Below are 21,271 nucleotides of genomic sequence, written 5' to 3' on the forward strand. Positions count from 1 at the left end.
CCTTTGCGTTTGCATATCTCTTTCAGACACCAAGGGTGTCAGAAAACTAAGAAAGTATGAGAACCTTTCAAGGATTTCGAATCAAGAAGATTACGTTGAAAAAATGTTAAATAAATTCCGTTTTTAAAAAAACATTTATCAAAGCTACCCAAAAATACAAACTTTGAGCATTAATCATGGGGTTATCTGCGTGATCTTGACAAATGTGGGTCGAGTCCGAGAAACTTTAAAAATCAGCCTCGACAATAATGTATAACATAATTTCAGCGACTTCTCTCACATGAAAAAGGGCCAAGAATGTGGGCAAATTAGACAAAGAAAAAACAAAAGCCGCGCCTAGAAGATATCAACCAGAGATTCCCCAAAAAAAGTGAAGAATTAAATCAACAAATTGTGGCTGCTGCATCGGTGTAAGAAAAAAAGAGGCTTTTGGCTTTAGCCGAAAGCTGAATGAATGACGGCATGAATGGATGAGTAATTGAAGGCAGCGAGTATTGTTCTCAGGCTGGCGAGCACGTTGACACCGTGCCGTGTGTGGGTGTATCACCCGGAGTATCTACCAGATACTTTTGGTGGCCCAGCATGACTGAGACCGAGACGATCGGGGCCCCTAGCCATGGCGAAAATCGCACGTTTCTATGCAAATCTTCTTCGCTTTTCAATCATCTACACGACTAGGCCACGGTGGCTTCTGTTTTTTTCTTCTTTTTTGCAGGAGGGGGGCTTCTTTTTGGTGGTTGTCCGGAGACGTTTTTGGGGGCCTGTAGGCAATAATTATCGCTTGCATTACGTATTTCGGCTGCTTCTCGCTTTTGTTTTCGGCTCGGCGACTGTGTGGCAATCTAACTGGGTTGGCATAGAAAACGGGCGTTAAAATTAACGGGAGTTAAATGGTTTTTCAATTCACAAAAGGCAAAGGCAACGCCGCGATTGCATGAGGGCCCACCATCCATGCTTCTGTGATGGATAGTTTGGGGTTAAATATAGGCTAGATGCCTTCTTAGATTCTTCTACAATGATTTGACACTTTGCCCGATCTCTCGGTTTTACCCACCGAATTTGCTGAATTACTTTTCAACAAAACGAAAAACGACCTTTTAAGGTTATTGCCCAATGCTTACTGTTGCACGAAGGGAGTGCTTCAATTTGTGTGTATTTCTTTACGCTCTCTGTTTATTTGGCAAGTGTTCTTGTTTAGTTAAACATGTGAACAACATTAATTTGTTTTAACATATTCGATAGGCCTCTTCTGTGAAAGGTTAAGTCCTTGAAAAAAAAGTACATATATATTTTAAAAGTGTTCTACTCTTTATTATATTTCGCCTTTTTGTGCAACGCTTTTTCTAAATATTTAATGAAGATACTTTATTTTTGTTTAATTTGTAAATATAATCAAAGTATAAACTTCAGCGGATATTAACGGCTTAATTATGAGCTTGAAAAAAAATTCAGTGGTCGCAAATCGCTTGTAAGTTATCAATTGAGCAATTCATTTTGATTGCATGCAGCCCGCTTTGCCATTCTTAATGAGAAAAGCCGCAGACTCAATGTCATTTGCATGGGGCAAACAACAAGACACTGTCAATATCTTTTAATGAAAGGAACTACACCAACCAGTTAAGAGCCAGAACCAACTCGCCATTAAAGTCACGTTAAGCAGGCAGAAGGCAGAAGCGCCAACTGGCGGGTGATTACGACCATCACTTCTGATTTTGAATAGAATCCAATGTTAATTTTACATGAACCGCCAGCAATTGGCGATGATCCAATGCTGGATAGCTACTGCTGGCTGCGCGGTGCCCCATGGCTGGAGATTCGTGGGAATATTTGCGGCTGCCATTATTTGAGCATTTTTGCTACACCGAATCCATAATCGCAGGCGCAATGAATCGGCATCTGCATCTGCCTTCGTGTGCAGAAGGAAGAGCAGTCGCTGCCGAGCCAAAGAGACGCAGATAAACCCAGCGAAAATCAAACAACGATATTATGCAACCAGGAGTTGCTGGGCCCCAAAGAGGCTGCCCCAAAATCATAATAAAAACTGTCCACTGTCAACTCTTCAGCTGTCTTCCCTTTTGCTCCATTGTCTAGCAAGATTGGCTAGCAAGAAAATAGAAGTCAAGAAACAAGGCAAGAAACAAGCAACGCCTCAAGTCAAAAAGTCGTCACTGCGAGCATTTCGAATCTTTAATTTGCGATTTTGTTTGTTATGCCTTCCACGAGCGATCGAGCCATCGACCAGCTCATCGCCGACCCACTCCACTCCCCTCGTCCCAGTCCTTAAACCCTACAAGTGCTTCCCCTTCCTCATTAAAGGCTGATGGATTTCCAAACTGTCATCTTGCTGATTGACTGAAATCGATTTCAATTGAATGTGCTCAGCATTTAATGCAATTTATGGCAAACAATGCAAAGGAGGTTAATCCTTTTAGCTGGCAACCGATTACAGGGCTTTCGAATATTACGTATACGTTGTATTTACAATAATGTTTAACGGCATCAATATGGAGACAGAAAATCACAATTTATTTATAACACAGTTCAAAAAAAGCATTGTTTTGTGAAAGCCTTTATTATCCAGAACCTTCTATATTTTGAGTTTTTTAGTTTACTTGAAAATATTATTATGCCTTAAATTGTAAAACTAGTATAATTCTAAAAAAAAAACATCAATATTAAAAGCAACACAAAGTTTCTAAATATTTTTTTAAATATAAACTATCCCATTACTTTTAATCATAATAGTGTGCTCTTCCTAGAAATTAAAGAAACCCTTTTCGATAAAGTTAAAAGTAAACATTCAAAAATTGGTATAAAATAAATGCATCTAAAATTTCACACTTAATATACACTGATTAAATTCCTAAGATAGCTATGACGAACGTAACAATTACTCATTCCTAACAGAAATGTTAGGCTTTTCTCCGCCGATGGAGCTCTGTTAAATTCTTCGGAGCCCGAAGATTTGTGCTCTTGTCTTCGGTCTTTTCCGCCCCTCTCTGAATCGCAGCGAACAGCTGATCGCCGGACCGGTTGCAAAGACAATCTGCTTTTGTTTGGCTTTGCTGCTGCTTTTGGATATTGGCCAGTCTTCGGGCTTCTTTGGGAATTGAGGAAGATGTGGCAGCGATCTTCGTTTGGCGGTAGGTTCGTCCGGATCGGCGACGACGACTGGCTTTGCTTTTGCTGTGTTTGCAGCAGCTTTGCGAGCGTTTTCGCTAAACAGAGTTTCGAGTCTGCGGCCTGCTCAACTACTAAAGTTGGACGCCGCATTTGCCAATTGAAACATTCAAATGTGAATATCGTACGGGTGAAGACGTCTTCTGTTCGTCTGGCTCTGGCTCTTACTGTATTTTCATACCAATCTGATGTGATAAATTTAAGAAAAATAAAGTGCTCTTTGTGTTCAACCCTTGAAACTCTTGTGATCTTAAAAGATATTTTTTTACTTTTCAAGTAGTAGAAACTGTTATTTTTGGGACGTTTGTGAACTGTAACAAATTCATCAAGGATTTTAATGCTATAGGAACAATTGTGAACATCTTTTGAAGCATTAATTCCCCATTAATGCCAAAAAAGGAAGAAGATCCCTTCAAGCTTGAGTCTGCAAATATTTCCTTTAATTCAAATGATTTATTTCTTACTTTTCTACCATTCATATGAACTTGGCCGAAATCGTACAACAAACTGTAACTAATTAACTTATTTTCTTTGAGATTACAAAACTTTGGTTTCGTCTTAATGACGTCTTCATAATGCAGACATGAACAGCTTGAAGTGATTTTGTGCTACTACCGAAAAAATCAACTAAATCGTGATATCTGTGCATTACAACCGGATCCCTCTCTAGCCCATAACAAATAATAAACCAAATAATCGAGCATAGTGAGATAACATAAACAACAATAACGAATAATATGCAACAATCTAAGTAATATTCACAAGAAAAACGAAAACAACAAAACGCTACGAATAACCCAGTCGGAGAGCGGAAAACTTTGTCATAAATAAGTTTACGGCGAAACCTCCATATTACTTCAATCACGAAATTGAAAGCAAAAAAGGAAGCTGTGGAAGATTGAGTTGCTGCCACAGTTACTTACCCGAGTTGCCTGAGTGTTACTGCTCCACAAACTGACATTCAGAGTACTGCCAATGATGCTGATGCCGCTTAAAGGTGAGTGAGCCGAGAAGAGCTGAGAATATCTAGCCGAGAATTTCGACAGCTTGGCAGATCGACAGCTGAATAGCTTCGAGGCTTCTAATAAAATGCCAAACGCATTTCGTACGCATGAATGGATACAAAATTGTTTGTGCTCAAGTCGTTGCCTTTCACAAAGCATCATCTTACTTAGATTTATTGCATGCATTTCTTAAGTAATTTTATTACTACTTTTGGCCAGTCAGCAAGCCAAAGATGCTGGAAAATGTCAATGCGTTGGCTGCATAATGGAGAGGCCATTTTATGGTGGCTCTTGTAAGTTATGCAAGTAAACTTGCATCTTCACAAGCCAGAAAAAGATAGTGAATGAGTACAAAATTATAATACTTGTCAAGGACTTGAGAAAATAATAATGCTCTCAAGTTTTTAATATTTTAAATGAGTTTTTTATTTTGTATATTCCCTAAATAGCAATAAAATACTAAAATTAGGGACATGAACATTTTTCTTTTTAAAGGATGGGTTAAGTAAAATGTTAGACATAAAATACAAGTTATAAAAAAGTTAGAAAAGCAGGAAAGGTACCCTTATATTTAATAAATTATTAATTTTTTGTATCCTTGAAATTAAGATCTTTACCATTTTATATCCGATTTCCACTTCTTAAACTAACGATCAGCATCCATACGCATCCGATTATTAATCCATTAAAATTAATAACTTAATCAAGTTGGCTCACTAGTATATTCAAAGTCATTACCATTAAAAAATCTGTATTAGCCTGGCTTCTTGTATTTTTAGCGATCAATGTAAAAGCTAATTGGTTCTAGGCAACTTAAATGACGAACAATTTCCATAAATCTTCAATATGCCTGGGGTGACTTTTGGCTGATGATTAATTTGCAAATTGCTGGCTTGCTTAGATGAATAGATACAGCAATTAAAAGCCTCAAAATTGCCGGCATGCATTTCAATTTTTTTCGTAGGTTTTCTAATTTTTACTGCATAAATTTAGAGTTGCAAAATTTGCAACCGCAATTGTTGTTCTCGTCTTGGCATTGTTATTAACGAATCTAAGATAATGCTGGCGGCTCTGAGCACACAGTTCAAGGATGAACGGCAGCGGTAGCTGCTCAAGTCAGAACAAACCCTTGGGAGGGGGCTGGGCCAAAAGAGACGAAAAACTCAGCCATTTGCAGCTGCAGCATTTTTGTGTTAGATAATTTCAATTGCTGCTCAGCCCGTGATTACTGGGTGAGCAACTCGGCCAGAGGGCCGCAGAAAGTAGTGCAGAAATTGGGAAATGCGCCTTAAATGTCAAGAGGTGCCACAGTTTTGTTTTCTTCTACAGTACAGCCTCGTGGCGCAAATGAACAAAGGAAAGGCTAGCTAAGAGAAAAGACAAATTTAGGCCAAATGTGTGACTTAACGTCTTTCACATCGCACACACACCCACAGAGGTGACTGGTGGGAGGAGAAAGGGGGCCCTGCTTTTGTTTTATGTGGCAGGAGGTTAAAGTTGACTAGGGAGACGAGCCGAAGGCAGGCGAAAACAAAAAACAAAAATAAAGCAAAACCCAGCCGGGCTAACAAAATGCTACAATATAATTTTGCCCGTTGTTGTCTGCAGATGGCCAGATAAAAGTTCAAAATGCGAGTGCTTGTTGCTAGAGTCTTAACCGGGGTCTAGTCTGGCCGGGTTGGTCTGGTCTGGTCTGCTCATTAACGTTTCCAGCGAAAGAAATGGCAAATAAATTAAAAAGTCATTCAAGCAACAATACCCAACAGGAGGATTCCCCTCGAGCAACCAAGGCAGTGTTGTCTCAAATCGCCGTAGTCGTGTAGCCTGTATCCCATTCAAGTGTTGATGCGTTAACTGGCGCTGCGTGCGCATCGCTGAAAAGCCAATGAGCCGCATCTGAGAGATACGAGTAAAAGTATCTAACGATTCCTTGTACACAAAACAAACAACCGCCTCACAATTGTTGCTGCCTTAAAGTGCTTGGTTGTTTTTGCGGTCTTTAGTGATTAATGATGTGTAAATAATGTTCATGTTTTGTATTTTTTAGGTTTTTTTTAAGTCAAGATTTCAACATATTCTAGGCGGACACAGTGGGGTTTTTCATCGCGTTAATATTACGATTCATCATTTTGTCTTTGGTTTTTACTGAGACCATTTGAGGGATTTTTGGGGAGCCATGAAAAATCGAAAGACTTTGACAACGAACTTGCAACGAGCCAAAAAATCCACTTTTTTAGTCGTTATTGTCAGCTAGCAAAATGTCAGTAGAGTGCACTTGAGCCATAAATAACACTTGTCAATTTTTTTCGTGAACAAATAGAAAACGAAAACCAACGAACTTGAACTTTTCAAAGGAATTGTGTGAGTTTTGCAACGGTACTTGGCTGAGAGTGCTGAGGTGTTGAAAGCAAATGATGTCTTTAACTCAGGCATTTAACTATAATCTATCAAAATTCATGCTGCATCAAGCTTTTCCATAATAATAGTTATTTAGTCGCATGCGTAAACCGTTCAATTACATCACGATTTTAAATATGATCATTATATCCACTCAACAACTAAATGCCAGCATTCTGCTCGTTCATCAAGACACACGTGCGTTGCGAATTGCGTAGCGTTTGCCAGTCTTTTAATGGACCCCAGCCACATAACCCATCCACCCAGATATAGCCATAGCCGTTTCTAGCATATATCTAGCAAGATATATGGACATTCAGGCGGCAGGCTAAATGTCAGGCCAAGATGCTGACCTCCATGGTCTGACATGCTACGTTTAGGCCATTTTAGGGCTGCCAGCTGAATGGCATTTTGATCTGCATGGTCTAAGGTGAACTTCATGGAGAAGAAGTTTCCAAGTTGGATAGTAAGTTGCACATAAACATTTTATAGCATTGGTTTCGTTTGGAAGCCTAACAAATCAGATCGTATTTCTTTGGGTGCAAAGCAACTTTTTTTATTCGGAGTTTGTTTTAGTACGAGTTGTTTGGACACCAAAAATAACATTTAGCTTTAATAGCTAATAATCTTAATTATCAATGTTCCCCCATTCATTTGGTAAACAATGAAAAATGAGCAAATCTTAGTCAGTCATAAAGCCGCAGAACAAGTTTCGCCAAGCTTTCTTTCTTTCTACGCATATTGTGTTTACTTAAGTTTTGATATGCTGATAGTCGTTTGTTATTTTACAGTTGCTTGGGGAACCTGATTCTGTATTATTTGAATCAATTGTGTGTTTGTTTACCTCTTAGGCAGGATCTAATTCGGGCGCGTGACATCATTTGGGTCGCGCTAAGGATGCGCATTTGTCTCATCGCGAGCACGTCCAAAGAACTGGTTGCTGGGTGGCTTCGTGAATCATAAAAAAAATCATATAAATATGAAGACACTAATGGGTTTTTTTTAAGAGGTGTCGTCCAAGGCTGGAATCTAAAAGTTCCGTTCTCACTGCGGGCTATTAAATGTGTCGGGCAATAAATTTATGTCCGAAAACAGTTCCCACTGATACTTCACCATGAAAACCACCTCGGCGGTGCCTCTGAGCTTACGAATAAAAATAAACAAGAATAAACCGTCAATAATCGTCTATTAGGCACTACTTAAGTAGGCAACACTCACAAATTGGTATCAATATCAGACACCGATTCAATTCCAACAGCTGACAGCCAATTAGAGACGCCTACCTCACATGTTTGCCATTAAAAATCAAATCAATAAATCAAAGAAGTCAGAAACAAATTCCGCATTTAATTCCTCGATATTGTTTGATATTTTCAAGCACAATCAAGCGCGCGAAGGCAACCAAATGACAAGAGCTTTCAACAGTCATAATCATGTTTGCCACACAAAAACAACACGATAAAAAACTTTGATATTTTGGGAACTTGTTGTCGTTTACAGACGCGCGCTTAAAATTGGCAAGACAAAAGCAACAAAAGCATTTTTCTTGTCGTGCCAAAGTCAAGTTCGTTACTTGAGTCTTTTGTTTGGTGTTCAAAGTGGGGACTCTAGAATCGTGGTTTGAGCTATGAACTTATCTTAATACGGCTGTGGATTACGTTTTCGGACTTAAAAGCAAACAAAAATGTAATTTTCGCGGTGATTTCCGCTTGAACTTTTTCATTTTCCGCCACTGACACGCTAAACGAACAGCGAAATCATAACAAAATCCAAATCAAAAGTGACTTTCATTTACGCGGCAACAGGCAAACAAGAAACAATTACTCCGAACAATAAGCAACTAATTCGCATCTCGGTTGTACGGGCAACACATATGTTTTGTACATGATGTGAGTGCATGGAGATGGGTGCAAGTTGAGGCAATCGCAAAAAGGCCATCTCGACGAGGAAAAGCCAGGGAAAGAAAAGCCGCAAAGCCCCACTGACTCACTTCGAGTTGGCCATTGTTGCTGGCTGTAATTAAGCCAAGAGTTGATTATTTAACCAGGTGACATAAATACGTGGCGCCCTGATAACAAACGCTGACCCAAATATGCGTAATCTGGAATCGAGCCGAACAAAAGAACGAATCGGAGGTGCAACATTTTCTGCCGCTACTGCTGCTTTGGCAACTACCGACGACGTCAACGGCAATTACTTATTAATTGCCGCTCGACTTGGCCTGGTAGTTGTTGGTAGTTCGTAGTTGGCAGTTGGTGCTACTGGTTTTCTGCTGCAATTGTTGCCGGCGTGTCTGATGCCGCCCGGTCTGTCATAAATTGCGCTTGCCAGCTCGAATCTCGCAGATTGCCCCATATCAATTGAAACTGGCTGAGCGGCATTTTCAATTGTTATCTTTTGATATTTTTTCGGCTATTAGTGAAAACTTGGCACATCCTACAGAAAGTTATATATCTTCTCGGTGACAACTCAATTGTTATGTGAGCACTGGCGGGGGATTAATTTCCGCATGTGTGCCTTCGATGGATGACACAGCGAATCGGCGGATTGGGGGATTGGCGGATTGGAGGAGGCAATACAGGAATTGGGAGATTGGCAACATAGATGTACCGAACCGGATTGCGCCGGGTTCATCTTTAGTCGAACGTAATTTATATCTCTGTAATACTTTCACAAAGTCAAAACCAAATAGGTGTTTTAATTTGCAACCTGTTTTCCTTTATTTATTAACACTCAATTTTAAGCTCCAGAATCTTTCTAAGTTTTTTACTATATTTTTTTTTTTTTGTTTTCTGTATTGTGAATTTCCGTTCATCGTAATATATTCCTGTTCTCTTTAAATTTGTGACTTAAAGACAAAGTACTTAAACATTTTTAAGTACCTGTTCAATATTTAACATCTGCATTTTGTTCAATTACCCGCATTTATTTAACAGTTATTAATGAGTTAGTATATGAGTCAGACGTATCCAATTAAAATCAAGTTCTTCGCTTGAGTCTTTTGATTATATCAATGCAAAATCAGGTTGACATTTTTGCAATATTATTTTAATGGCCCAAAAAAGTCATTAAATGGATGACAATATAATAAATTTCTTGGTTAGATTAAAGCTTTTAATGGACCATTAAAACTAGAATAAATTGGCTAGAAGATATTTGATATGCATTGAAGACCCGAATTATAAATTTCAAATTCCGAAACCGAATTCGGATTAAGTAGCTATAGCTTCCGGTTAAGGGCCCCAGCTCCTCGTTATGCCATTGTGCCCCGAAGCTCTGCAATTACCTTGGCGGCTTTAATGGTATAATGCCAGTTAACTATAGTGTGAGCGGTACTCTCGTTATTACAACAGCTTTTTATGATCTGGCAGGCGTACAGTTTTTGGGGAGCAGCTGAACAAACAAGCCAAAATATGTTTAACCGATAATTAAGTGGCATCCAACACTGCCCACTGGAAGACTCGGGGCTGCACTGAAACCTTCAGATTTGGACTACGAAATGGGCCAGGTTCCAACATACACACATCGGCGGGATGCCAATGGCAGATCCCGCCCAGCGGCAGCTCTTGCATGAAGAATTGCTGGGGCGCAACGCAAATAGCTTAGCACAACAAAAAAATGGAAATCATCTTCACATTTGGCGCTAAATGTTTTTCGCTGCCTTACAAATCGCCGGCAATTTGCTCGGCCCCAACAAATTGAGTTCCCTTTAAGCCTAGGCACATGAATGCGCTCGAAGCTCCGACTCGCCCTCAATGGGCCAAGTGTGAAACAGTTGACAGGCGGCTGCCACGAAGCGTCAAAGTGACTTCAGCTATGCCTCCGACCGCCAGGCTACTTCGCTTTTTTCATTCTCGCCCCACAGCCACACAAATTGCAAATGAGTGGCCGACACAAAAACGCTGCACGGAAATGCACAAGAATTCTTGGGCAAAAAGTGGCCGAAAATTGTATCAGAGGCGGACGAAAATAGCCAGCAGCAGCAGCCAAAACGATTGCATTTGACCTCAAAATCTATTAGCACGTCGAACTCTGGCGGCTATGAAATGCAACTGGTGCCGCGCCCCCTCGGGCGACTCGAGGCCCGAAAACAGTGGGGTTGCGGCAAGAATCACCACATCAGCGGCAATAATTGCTACCACACTCATGTCTGGGTGCATCAGCGACACGTAGGTCAATGCATCAACATCTGGCCAGAGAGCATCATCAGACGCAGCCGCAGTCTGGCTGGCTATCTCTTGAATCTCTGGGGCTACGACTTTTAAAAAATGTTTAACAAAAAGTCTCGTTATTGCAAAATCTACATGTCTTGTCTGACGCACATTCACACTTGGGATTTTTCATGATTGTTCATCGCACTCGAATGAAACCTGAGGATAACTAAATAGTTGTTGATTAATTGTTGGCCAAACAAAATGTCACAAGGTACATGTTGTGTGATTGATTAATTGTTTACCCAAAAAAAACTGTCTCAAACTCCTCTTACATTTAAATCGAGTCATATTTTCTTCACCTGAGATCTGCGTGATATATGGCTTGCTCAGATCCCGACCCATTTCTCAGTGCTCATCTGTCATTCAGAGCGGAGATGCCGGTACCTGAACTGACAGCGGTAAATATTTATTCAGTAATCCAATTATGAGTATTTGTGCTGGCCCCAAACATTATGCAAATATCAAAACGCACATCATTCGGATGATTTATGGGTACGAAAGGTCCCAGAAAGAGGGGAAATAAATCCCAAATCGCACATTACAATGGGGTTTATTTCGGGCAGTCCCGAAAAGTGATCTTAATCGCTCGGATGTGCCAATATAAAATACTCTTTTAATTGCCCGCCTCGCAAGACTTTTAGGAACAACAAAGAGCAGCAGATGATGCTTGCCAAATCTGCTGTAAAATAAATAAACAAAATGCACAATGGGGCTGGAAGGGGCACTTTCAAAACATTTGCTGGGAATCGCCGACGGAGCCAAGTGATTTGCTCGGCTAAGACTTTTATGCATTTATAATGACATTTTTCACACAGTTTGTTTCCAAAAGCTCAGGCAAACAACAACTGTGCGTTGCCATTTAAAATGTTTAACATTTTAATTTGGTTTTGTTTTAGTTCAGCTTCGTCTTCAGGTAAAATAGTGTGACAGAGTCTATTTAGATGTATAGCAGAATGTAGGTAGTATTTTGTTGATTAATTATGAAAATTTGCATAACATTTGCTCAAGTCAAAGATTAGCACTGAAAAACAAATGAGTCAGGCAGGAAACTGGAATATAGTGTTAAAACAGGCAGATATTATCTAGATAAAGTGGTGGGGATAAATAATGTGGAATTACCAGAACACCAAAGTTCCTCCCTCAGAAATTCGTGACTCTTTAATTTATTCCCAAGGATGCCAACGGCCTTTTGCGTCGGCAGACAATTTCTCTCCCACCATTAGCCAAATGACCAGCATATCCATCCGCACCTGCATGGCACTCCCAATCGCGCTGAGCAAACAAAAAGCCGCAATCAAGTTTTAGATTTTCCCTAGTCCGCCGTGTTAATCGTGGGGGCTTCGATTGAAGATGCGCTGACTTTATGCAATTTTTCGCAACAGGAATGGCCGGCAAGGCGAGTCAGCCGTTTCATAATGAGCATCGGTAAAGGTGAAATTTTTCCTTTATTTCACTTGCACACGAGTTACAAATAAAATGAAATAAAAACCGTTTATCCAGCGTCGTTGGAGTTGGAGGAGAAGGCCACACAAGAGTCAGTGCAAGGCAGCCAGGCAGATAAGCCGACACAATCCACAATCCGGCAAAACACGAACAGCCAAAACAAATAAATCAAATCTTCAAATAACACGTATACGACATGTGGTCGACGGGGAAGAAGGCAGCAGAAGCATCAGCAGCAGCGGCAGCAGCTTGGCGTTGCCTTAGTTTCTATGCTCTGTGTTTCAACACTTTGCCACAACACAATGCGGCAAAAAGCGCAAAAACTACAAGAAAAGCTGCGGAAAAAAACAAATGCTTCCTTCATGTCAGCTCAGCAACCGTAAAGGTTAAGCGGCAACTTGACAAAAAGGTTAAAACGATTTAACAGACATTTGGCTGCAATGCGAGGAGTGTGCCCCTCGAAGCTCCTCACACTTCGGTCTGCAAAAGCGACCTGGGCAATCGCTGGATGCATCGATCCTTGGCAGATCCATCTTGACGTGGCAGTCCCCTTCCCGAGGTCCCGAACTCCCCGGAGGTCTGCGCATTGCGCATGTGTTGAAGGCGGAACCAAATTTTGATTGCGGAGACCCTCGGCTTGGCGCGGAAAATGCAACCTCAGTCTTTAGCAGTTAACTGGCGCTAGCTTATTATTTTTTTTTTGTTTTCGGTTGGTGTTGGCACAACACCTGCTCTTGCCATCGCGTTGACATTTTTTGTTGCTCCGATGATAATGATTTGGCGGCGAAACTTCCTTATTTGTCATTGTTGTCGTTGCACACTTTTCAGCCACGCTTTGCCACCAAGATGATTGAATTTCTCGTTGCTCCTCGCTTTCCTATGAATTATTGGGCAGACAATTTGATTAATTTCATCCAATAAATCCGCTGAGAGGAAGTGCCCAGCCAGGGAACATAATTTATTGATGAAGCTAATTCATTAATGGCAATTTATAAATACGATCATTATACAAATTCTCAAATGAACCGATCCGATTCGACCTTCGCCGGACTAATCGCCATTTAAGCCAATTCAATTCGTTTTGGCAAAGCCTTGACAATGACAAACTCTTGATTCGTGTAATTGCCAATCGAGAATCGTGAATTGAAATTAAAACCTGTGCAGACCAGCCAGTGCAACTCTTGAACTTTAACAGATCGCTCGGCTAATCGACTTAATTCCCAATTTTTATTAAATCTTAATGCCAAGCCTTGTGCATGACTATTACCAAAGTGACTGCTGTAATTTAATTTTGTGAGCCAACATTACGCTATTTTGACGAAATTAAATTTAGGTGTGAGAATATTTTATGCAAACAGCCAGCAAGACGAGAACCCCGCCAAGGCAATCCACTAATTTAAATACAAAAAGCAATTTCGGCAACCGAAGAATCCAGCAGACAATGCATAAAAGTAGAATCTTCGTCGTCTTGAACAACTGCAGCTAATTTCAATTTAAATTTATCTTCGCATCGAATGAAATTTCGAGATTCTGTTCGATTTTGCATTGTTATTGAAAAGAGCCGCGTTACGTAAAGAAAACAAATCTATTGTCTTGACGGTTCGGGTAATTACCCAAACCATTGAAAATTATTTAATTGAAAGAGTGTCGCCGGGCAAGCCGGTTGGTGTTGATCTCTCTGGTTTCTGCTGGTGTCTCCCCAAGTTTTGATATTGTTTGCTGTTGTGCAAATTAAAACAATTACTTGAAATTATGCAAAGTACGCAGAAACTACAGAAACTACGGGAACAGCGGCAGCAGCGACAACAGCTGCAAAAATAAGCTGACGGAAGCGAGCGATACGATAGTCGTAGCAAAGTGAATGCCTTGGTGGATTGACTGACTGCCTTACTGACTGACTGACTCCTGGACGGCGCCTGACAGCTGTTCCTGGGCAGCCGAATTGCTTTTTGGCCGGGCCAGCCTAAAATGTAATAATTTATTGCGCATAGACCCTGTGGTACTCGGCTGTCGGGCCCAAATGCGAACTGCGCATCTGCATATCCAACTATCTGCGCTTCTGAATACATATCTCTATTTATGGCGAGCAGATATATCTAACGATCTGCCGTAAATTTCTGCATGCGTTTGTGGGCGTCTACAGATTATGCAATCGCTGAGAGCCTTCTGCGCTTTGTTTGTCTTCTTCGGCACATTGACAACTCTTCTTCGCCGATTTGTGCAAGCCCCGGAGTACATTTATTATTATTTCTGCCGTTGTTTTCGTATAATTTCTATTACCCAATAAGGCGCCTTGTGGTGTGTACGTGTTTTCGACAATAATTAGTTTGCCGTTTCTTTCTTCTTATTTTTTGGCATCTCCCACGATCTTGTGCAATAAATATTCATAATTTTGTTAACTAGCTAAACATTTGTTTCTCTGCTTCCCTCTATCTTTCAGGCAATTCCAAATACAAAATGCGGTCTACGCAGCTCAACTTGTTGTGCGGTAAGTTAATAAGTTCAAAAGGTTATTTAGGGAAATTATAAATATTTGAGTTAGGATTTAATCAGAGATTAGGTATAGATAGAGCTTTAGAGATTTTATCAAAGTACACATTTCAAAGATTTAAAGTAAAATATTAAAGTATTATAAATACCGAATTTATAGAAAAGCAATAGTGATTATGAATGTCAGTTTAAAAATAATATTTTCCATATATGGTAAAAAATGGATGACCAAAAATTACTAAAATATACTTTGCAATATGTACATTATACATTGTAATATGATAACCAAAACTGATAAAAATGACAATAATTTTAGGATTAAACCCCCACCTTTTCAAGAAAATAATGTACGTTTTTCTTTAATTGTAATTTATCCTAAGTAAATTATCCGGTGGATGTTAATAGGCATGTAGTTATAATTTGTACAATTCTTTATTCACATTTATATTCGATTCAAGAGCCAAATAAATATTTCAGCAAATAAAAGGCATTCTTCGGGTTGGCAACATCCTTGACCTTGTCAACTCATAGTTTTCCCATCATAGATCACCGGCTAACGGTTGATGCGTGTGCCGCAAAGCGCGGGCGGCAAAGCGGCCAAGATTGCGTTAATGCGCCTTTGTCTTTGTGTTAGCCGGTTGCGTGAGCCGTCTTCGTTTTTGTTATTAGGCTGACTTGGCGTGCGACAAAAAGAGGTTCCGAGACATAGTTCAGATTCGGATTCAGATTAAATGTGACTTTGATTTGAATTAATGGATTGGCCAGACTGGCCGAATGCTGAATGCCGAACGCCTGGGAAATGCAATTTTTAACGGCTCATTAGGACGGGCGTGTTGCTGTTGGCCGAGACCCAGATGCCAAGGGGGCATAAGTGACAGCTCATCCAGCGAGCGAATAAAACCAACAATGGCCGACAATCTTCTTTGGGCCTTTGGGTCGCCGAGTAATTACGCGCCCATCGACAGCACCTCTCAATTAAGTTGGCAGACCATCCCGCTGCGAGGGGCACGAACCCAATCGAAAAGGCAAACGTAACGAAACGAAACGACAGATCGGACAGATCCGAAATTGATGCGGTGCGATGCGAGTACAACGCGGCGTATGGTTGATGAGGCGGCCGTTCGAATTTGAGCCCGCTTGCCAATCAGCGGGCACAAATTATGGGCAATTGTTTAATTTGAATAAGGCAGCAACACCCGCGACCAAATCATCAGCGGGTCTTCTTCGATGATTCACTTAATCGCAGTGATTATGCAGCAAGTGGGCCTTGAATCTTGCGGCTATTTTGGTTATTCAATAACCCTCTGCGGCTGACATCTTCCTCTGCCGGCCGCCACTCAAGACGCAGTTCATCATGACTTTTTTATTTCTGTTTTTTTCTTTAATTGTTTTTATGCTTTAAAATTTAATTATTGCACTTCGAGGGGGCCTGAGGTCAGTCACTTCCAGCCAGTCCCAGTAGTCGCGTCTTGCGTAATTTGGCAATGTCTGCCATCCAAGTTGAATGGAAAAGTCAAGGTCTGCGGGCTCGCCGTCAAGAAGACATTCTAAACGGCGAAGGAGAATCCAAACCTAAAAAGTTGACGAACCAGACTTTGCTAGAGAATGCCCAGCAAAATGGCCAAGCAAGTCTATTCACAAAGAACATAATTGCTGTGTAGCACGAGAAGATTCATTAAAGAAATTCCTTATAAAATTTTAAACAAGCGTGCAGGTTCCAGCTTAAATTTGAACACGATATAATTAAGAACATGGGTAGCTTTAAAGAGCTAACAATTTCGGGGATTTTTTTATAGAAGATAGTTTACTATTAATAATAATTTAATAATATGTTATTATATGCCTTCCTATAAATATTTTTTGGTGGTCATTTATTATTTAATTTAACCATTACAGCTTTGCTCATGCTGGTATTCCTTGGCTACACAAGCGCAGAATCAAAGGTAAGTTGAAATCTTAAATACCATCTCAATTTTCCCCTTTGATAACTTTTCATTTTGCCATATAGTATCGCACTCCTGCCCGGATATTGGCCAAGCAAACGGGGGCTACTCAATTCGAGGAGGAACGCTATGAGGCGCATACAAACTGCAACGAACACAAGCACCACTTGAAGAAGCGAGCTTCCGATGAGGATGTGGACTACGAGGTGTACCAGGGTGTGGTTGGACGTCCGGGCATCGACTTTCCCATCTACCCACGGATCCCGAAGACCTCGTTCAGCTGTCGTTCCTATGGAAATGGATACTTTGCCGATATGGAAACGGATTGTCAAGTAGGATGATGATTAGGACAAGAAAGAAATCATTGACTCACATTCGATATCGTTTCAGGTCTTTCACATCTGCGAGGAGGGCCGTAAGATCTCCTTCCTCTGTCCCAATGGCACGATCTTCCAGCAGAGCGAGCTCACCTGTGACTGGTGGTTCAAGGTCAACTGTCTGGGATCCTCGGGCTATTATGCAGAGAGTGCTGAGATCCTCAACAAGCAGCGGGTGCATCGCGTGCGTCCCTCTGTTCCCGTTCAAGGCTTCAACATAGTGGGTGGTGGGCTAGACATCAAGCCAAAGGTCACTCCAGTCGCTGGTCAGGGAAGGTCTGGTAATCGTGCTAATCCCGACAGACGTATCGATTCCACGGAAGATGTTCCCGCCTCAGTGGAGAGCGTGGACTTTGATGATGTATCCGGCGAGAAGCAGCGAAAGGTTCTGCCCAGCATCGATAGCAATAGCAATGACCATGAGACTCAGATTACTGCGGAGAGCTCCTCATTTGTCAGTGGTTCCGGCAAGCGAAGGATCAATAAGGATAGCAACCCAAATCGCAACGAGGACGTCACAGTTTTGAAACCAGCCCGCATTAGGACTCCAGTGGCCTCACAGGAGAGAGGAGTCTCCACCGAAAGAGCCCGGAATGGTCAGAGGGGACAGCATCGCTACAGTGGAAGCGAGGAGCACAGCAAGGAGAAGGATAAGCCTGCTCCCAGCCAGTCCAAGGAAAAGCCGGAGTTCTTCGAGGCTCATTCCACCCGATCAGTGCCACAGACCACTCCTCGCTACTCAGCCGGAAGCCATCCCACCGTGCGCCGCCTGGAACCCAGCAAATCCACGCCCTTCTACACCCCCACTGTTCCCAGTTTGGTCAAGTCGAAGAGCACCGAGGGAAATCTGAACTACATCAAGGGTGGTCATGTGGCCACTACACCAAATCCCCATAGATTTGGCGGCGCTAGCTCAGGAATTTTCCTTGAATCCTCCGCGGCACCAAAGGTGAAACCCACCGCGAGTGCCAGTATCGAACTGGACAGCACCTTCAAGCCGGTTATCATTGGCATGAGGCATCACTATGATGTGGCCAGTTCCGGAGAGTTCCGACCACCTTCCAAGTCCACCGAGAGTCGGGACTATCTGCCCACCACTCCGTCACCATCGGCCACCAGCAGCGGACCAACTTATCTGCCCAAGAGTGCAAAATCGCCAAGGGGAAATGCGGCAGGTGCAGCTGGAGAAGATGTTCTGCTGTTCGCCCCCAATCCCGTGAAGGAAGAGTCTGTCTATCGCAATGTGCAGGAAATGCTGAAAACAATGAACCTGTTGAAGGATCAGTTTGAGGACGTGGAGCTGAATGCCGCGGCGGCAGCTCCGGCTAGAGTTGGTCTGGAGATTCCGCCCTCCTCAGGACCGGATGCCCTCGTATCGTTTGCCAAGTACTTTGCGCAGGAACATAATGAAACCACAAATGCCCTGGGCAAGCCGGATAAGTCGGAGAAGACAGACAAGACGGGAGTGAAGACTAAGCTGTCTGTGAAGCCACCACCACTGCCCACTATCAAGCCATCGGACACCACTGCGTTGCTGACCACTTCGGAGAATCCTCCAGCCATTAGCGATAATGCGGACGACATCAAGAAGAGTCTACTGAGCGATACAACCGTCAAGAAGTACAGCAATCTGTTTGGCCTGAAGGCCGCCCAAGGTCGCGTTGCCGGAGAGGGCGACATTAGCTCGGGATTGCTCTCTAACCAGCCCAATGGAACGCAGTCGGAACCCGGTTCGAAATACCAGCAGTTCCCGCAGATCGGCAGCACAGGTTCCACTGTAGGTGCCCTGGCGGAGAAGCCAGAGTCCCGTAAGATCGCTCAGATCTTCTCCAATGCTCTGTCCAGCTACCTCGATAACCCAGCCACGTTCCGCGCGGAACTGGCTGCCCGCGCTCGACCCACGGAGCCACCAAGTACGCCGAACTTCAGACCCGTGACCACCACAGATCCCTCGCTCTTCAGCGATGGAACAGCCAAGTACTACCTGCCCACCAAGGGATTGCCCGAGGCCACAACGCCTACACCGAATAGCATTGCAGCGGAAATTAACCACAAGTTCGATTCGACTCCGGCTCCGGACTACTCCACCACCACTGAGCTGTACGAAGGAAGCACAAGTCGCGGCCAGGAAGTGGAGTTCTCGGGGGAGCTGTCACCACCGAGTCAGGATTCCGGCGAGGAGTTCCTGCAGCAACAGCAAACGCAATCGTTCGTCAAGTCGCGCAACGATCTGCTCAAGGATGCCAGGCCTCAGAAGCTGGTGACGACCCACAAACCCACTGAGCACCCGTGGGCGCTGAAGTCGCAGACGGACTTCCTGGATCCCCTGACCATCAACGACGGCCTGATGAAGGAGCAGCGGACTTCCACTACCAGTAGCACCTCCACCTCGACGTCCACAACAGCCTCTCCGTTCGCCTACAGGGTGACCACGCCCACGCCATCTCGTTACGAGTGGGAGGACATCTTCCGGAGCTACGACATTCCCCGGGACGCCCTGCCCTCCAGCAGTGGTCTCCAGAGGATAGCCAACAAGCTGTTCGGCGGTCTCAACGAACAGGAGGCACTGCATCTGCGCAACGTGATGGCCAAGGCGGAGCACGATCGCCAGGTGCTGAGCCTGCTGCTGCTGCTCATCCAGACCTGTGACGACCACAACGGCAAGGCGCTGGAGCGGAGTAGGAAGCACCTGCTGAACGCACTCATCGATATTGACAGCAAGACGGCGGCCGGAGGAAAGACCTCCAGGCAGAGACTGACCACCACCACCAACCGCATCCCGGTGACCACATTCCGACGAGGTGGTTCCGCCGGAGGCGAGTACTTCACCAGTACCACGCCGGGCTACACGACAACCACGGATCTGCCCACCACAACAGGTCTGGGGACGGGCAGCTACGAGGAGACCACCAAGTTCGAGATACGCGTCGAGGATCTGGAGGAGACCACGACGACGACGGCACCGCTGCTGGAGGTCAACTCGGACCGGAGGGCCCTGGAGCTGCTCAAGTCATTATATTCGCTGGCGTCCAAGTTCAGCAGCAGGCGATAGAGCGAGGGCGGTGGCGGTTCCTAGACCTTGCGAGTTAATGCCTAACTTTAGTCAACTCCACTCTACCCCCCCTCTTCAGTTCAGTTTGATTTTCTCTAAGTTAAAGCCCCCTATCCTATATCTATATACCTGTACCTATATGATTTTTATTCTGAACCAGTTACTTGTTAATCGACTTCGTTTAGCCAATGCAATTGCGCAATTAGTTTGTAAATATGTAATCGAAATACTCGACGATGAGAGTCCTGAAATACTCCCGCGCCCGAAACAGGCATAGACTTGGTTGTTCCTGATGCCCAGCCAAGCAGTTTCCGTTTAAGTTTAATCGAGAGTTGTATTAAATTAGTTTCTTACTGCTTAGTCTTAACGAACGAGAACACTTTCCAACCAGTATCCAGTATCGAGTATCCATTATCCAGTAGGAGCGATCTATTTGAACAATCTGTACGTCTTGCTGTCTGTTTGTAAATATTTATTTAAACTTAATAAAGTACATATAAAAATAAATAAAAATGCGCTTTTAGACGGGAATCAAATGGGAGATGAATGGCCAGTGGGCCAAGCTAACTGATTAAATCATCACTACTGGCATTAGATGGGGTCTTAAATAAGTCAACCGGGGTAATCCCAAGAGCCCATCAAAAACTGCGCTTGCGCCTTGACACAAATCGAATGGCTTTTGCGTTTTCCAGCTCTAGTATAAATCTTTGGTAAGGTCGAACCGAGCCAAAGTCATGAAACGATCGTGTAATCAGGCGAAATTTAAATATTTTTGTCATTGCTGATGAATGCATTTGCAAGAAAATCGAATTTGCCGCTCTCAAGGACAAGACGAATCGGATTGAAATTGCATTGCACTTGAAAAGGCTATAATATTGAATTGATCATCGCGTATACGTAACTAATATTACGTATACGTCATGTAGGGTCTCGCTGATATATGAATTCTGATAACCGGCCGCCGTCCCCGAACAATGGATAATCCAGCGTCGTAAATCTGCTAAAGCGCAGGCACAAACGAACTGACGAACTGTCGTCGGTCTTTGGGGCAGCTGCCACATAAATATGGCAAAGATGCCGCATCCAAGTCGAGTTTCAGAATTTGGTATAAATTTCTAACATCGTTCTAAGCTGGCCCGCAGTTGCCTCTCAAGTTTTGGACAGTTCACAG

General features: G+C 43.0%; 1 protein-coding gene across 1 annotated transcript; it reads left to right on the top strand.

The window, feature by feature from the left end:
- The first annotated feature begins 3,292 nt into the window (after positions 1-3,292).
- thw (thawb) lies at positions 3,293-20,228 on the top strand. The gene is made up of 6 exons (XM_017157710.3): positions 3,293-3,349; positions 3,851-4,177; positions 14,679-14,726; positions 16,625-16,671; positions 16,737-17,003; positions 17,062-20,228. Exons 2-6 carry the CDS (start codon positions 4,156-4,158, stop codon positions 20,098-20,100), a joined length of 3,423 nt encoding a protein of 1,140 aa, XP_017013199.2. The 5' UTR covers positions 3,293-3,349; positions 3,851-4,155; the 3' UTR covers positions 20,101-20,228.
- The last annotated feature ends 1,043 nt before the right edge of the window (positions 20,229-21,271 follow it).

The sequence above is a fragment of the Drosophila takahashii genome, chromosome 3R, assembly GCF_030179915.1.
Source record: "Drosophila takahashii strain IR98-3 E-12201 chromosome 3R, DtakHiC1v2, whole genome shotgun sequence".
Lineage (NCBI taxonomy): Eukaryota > Metazoa > Arthropoda > Insecta > Diptera > Drosophilidae > Drosophila > Drosophila takahashii.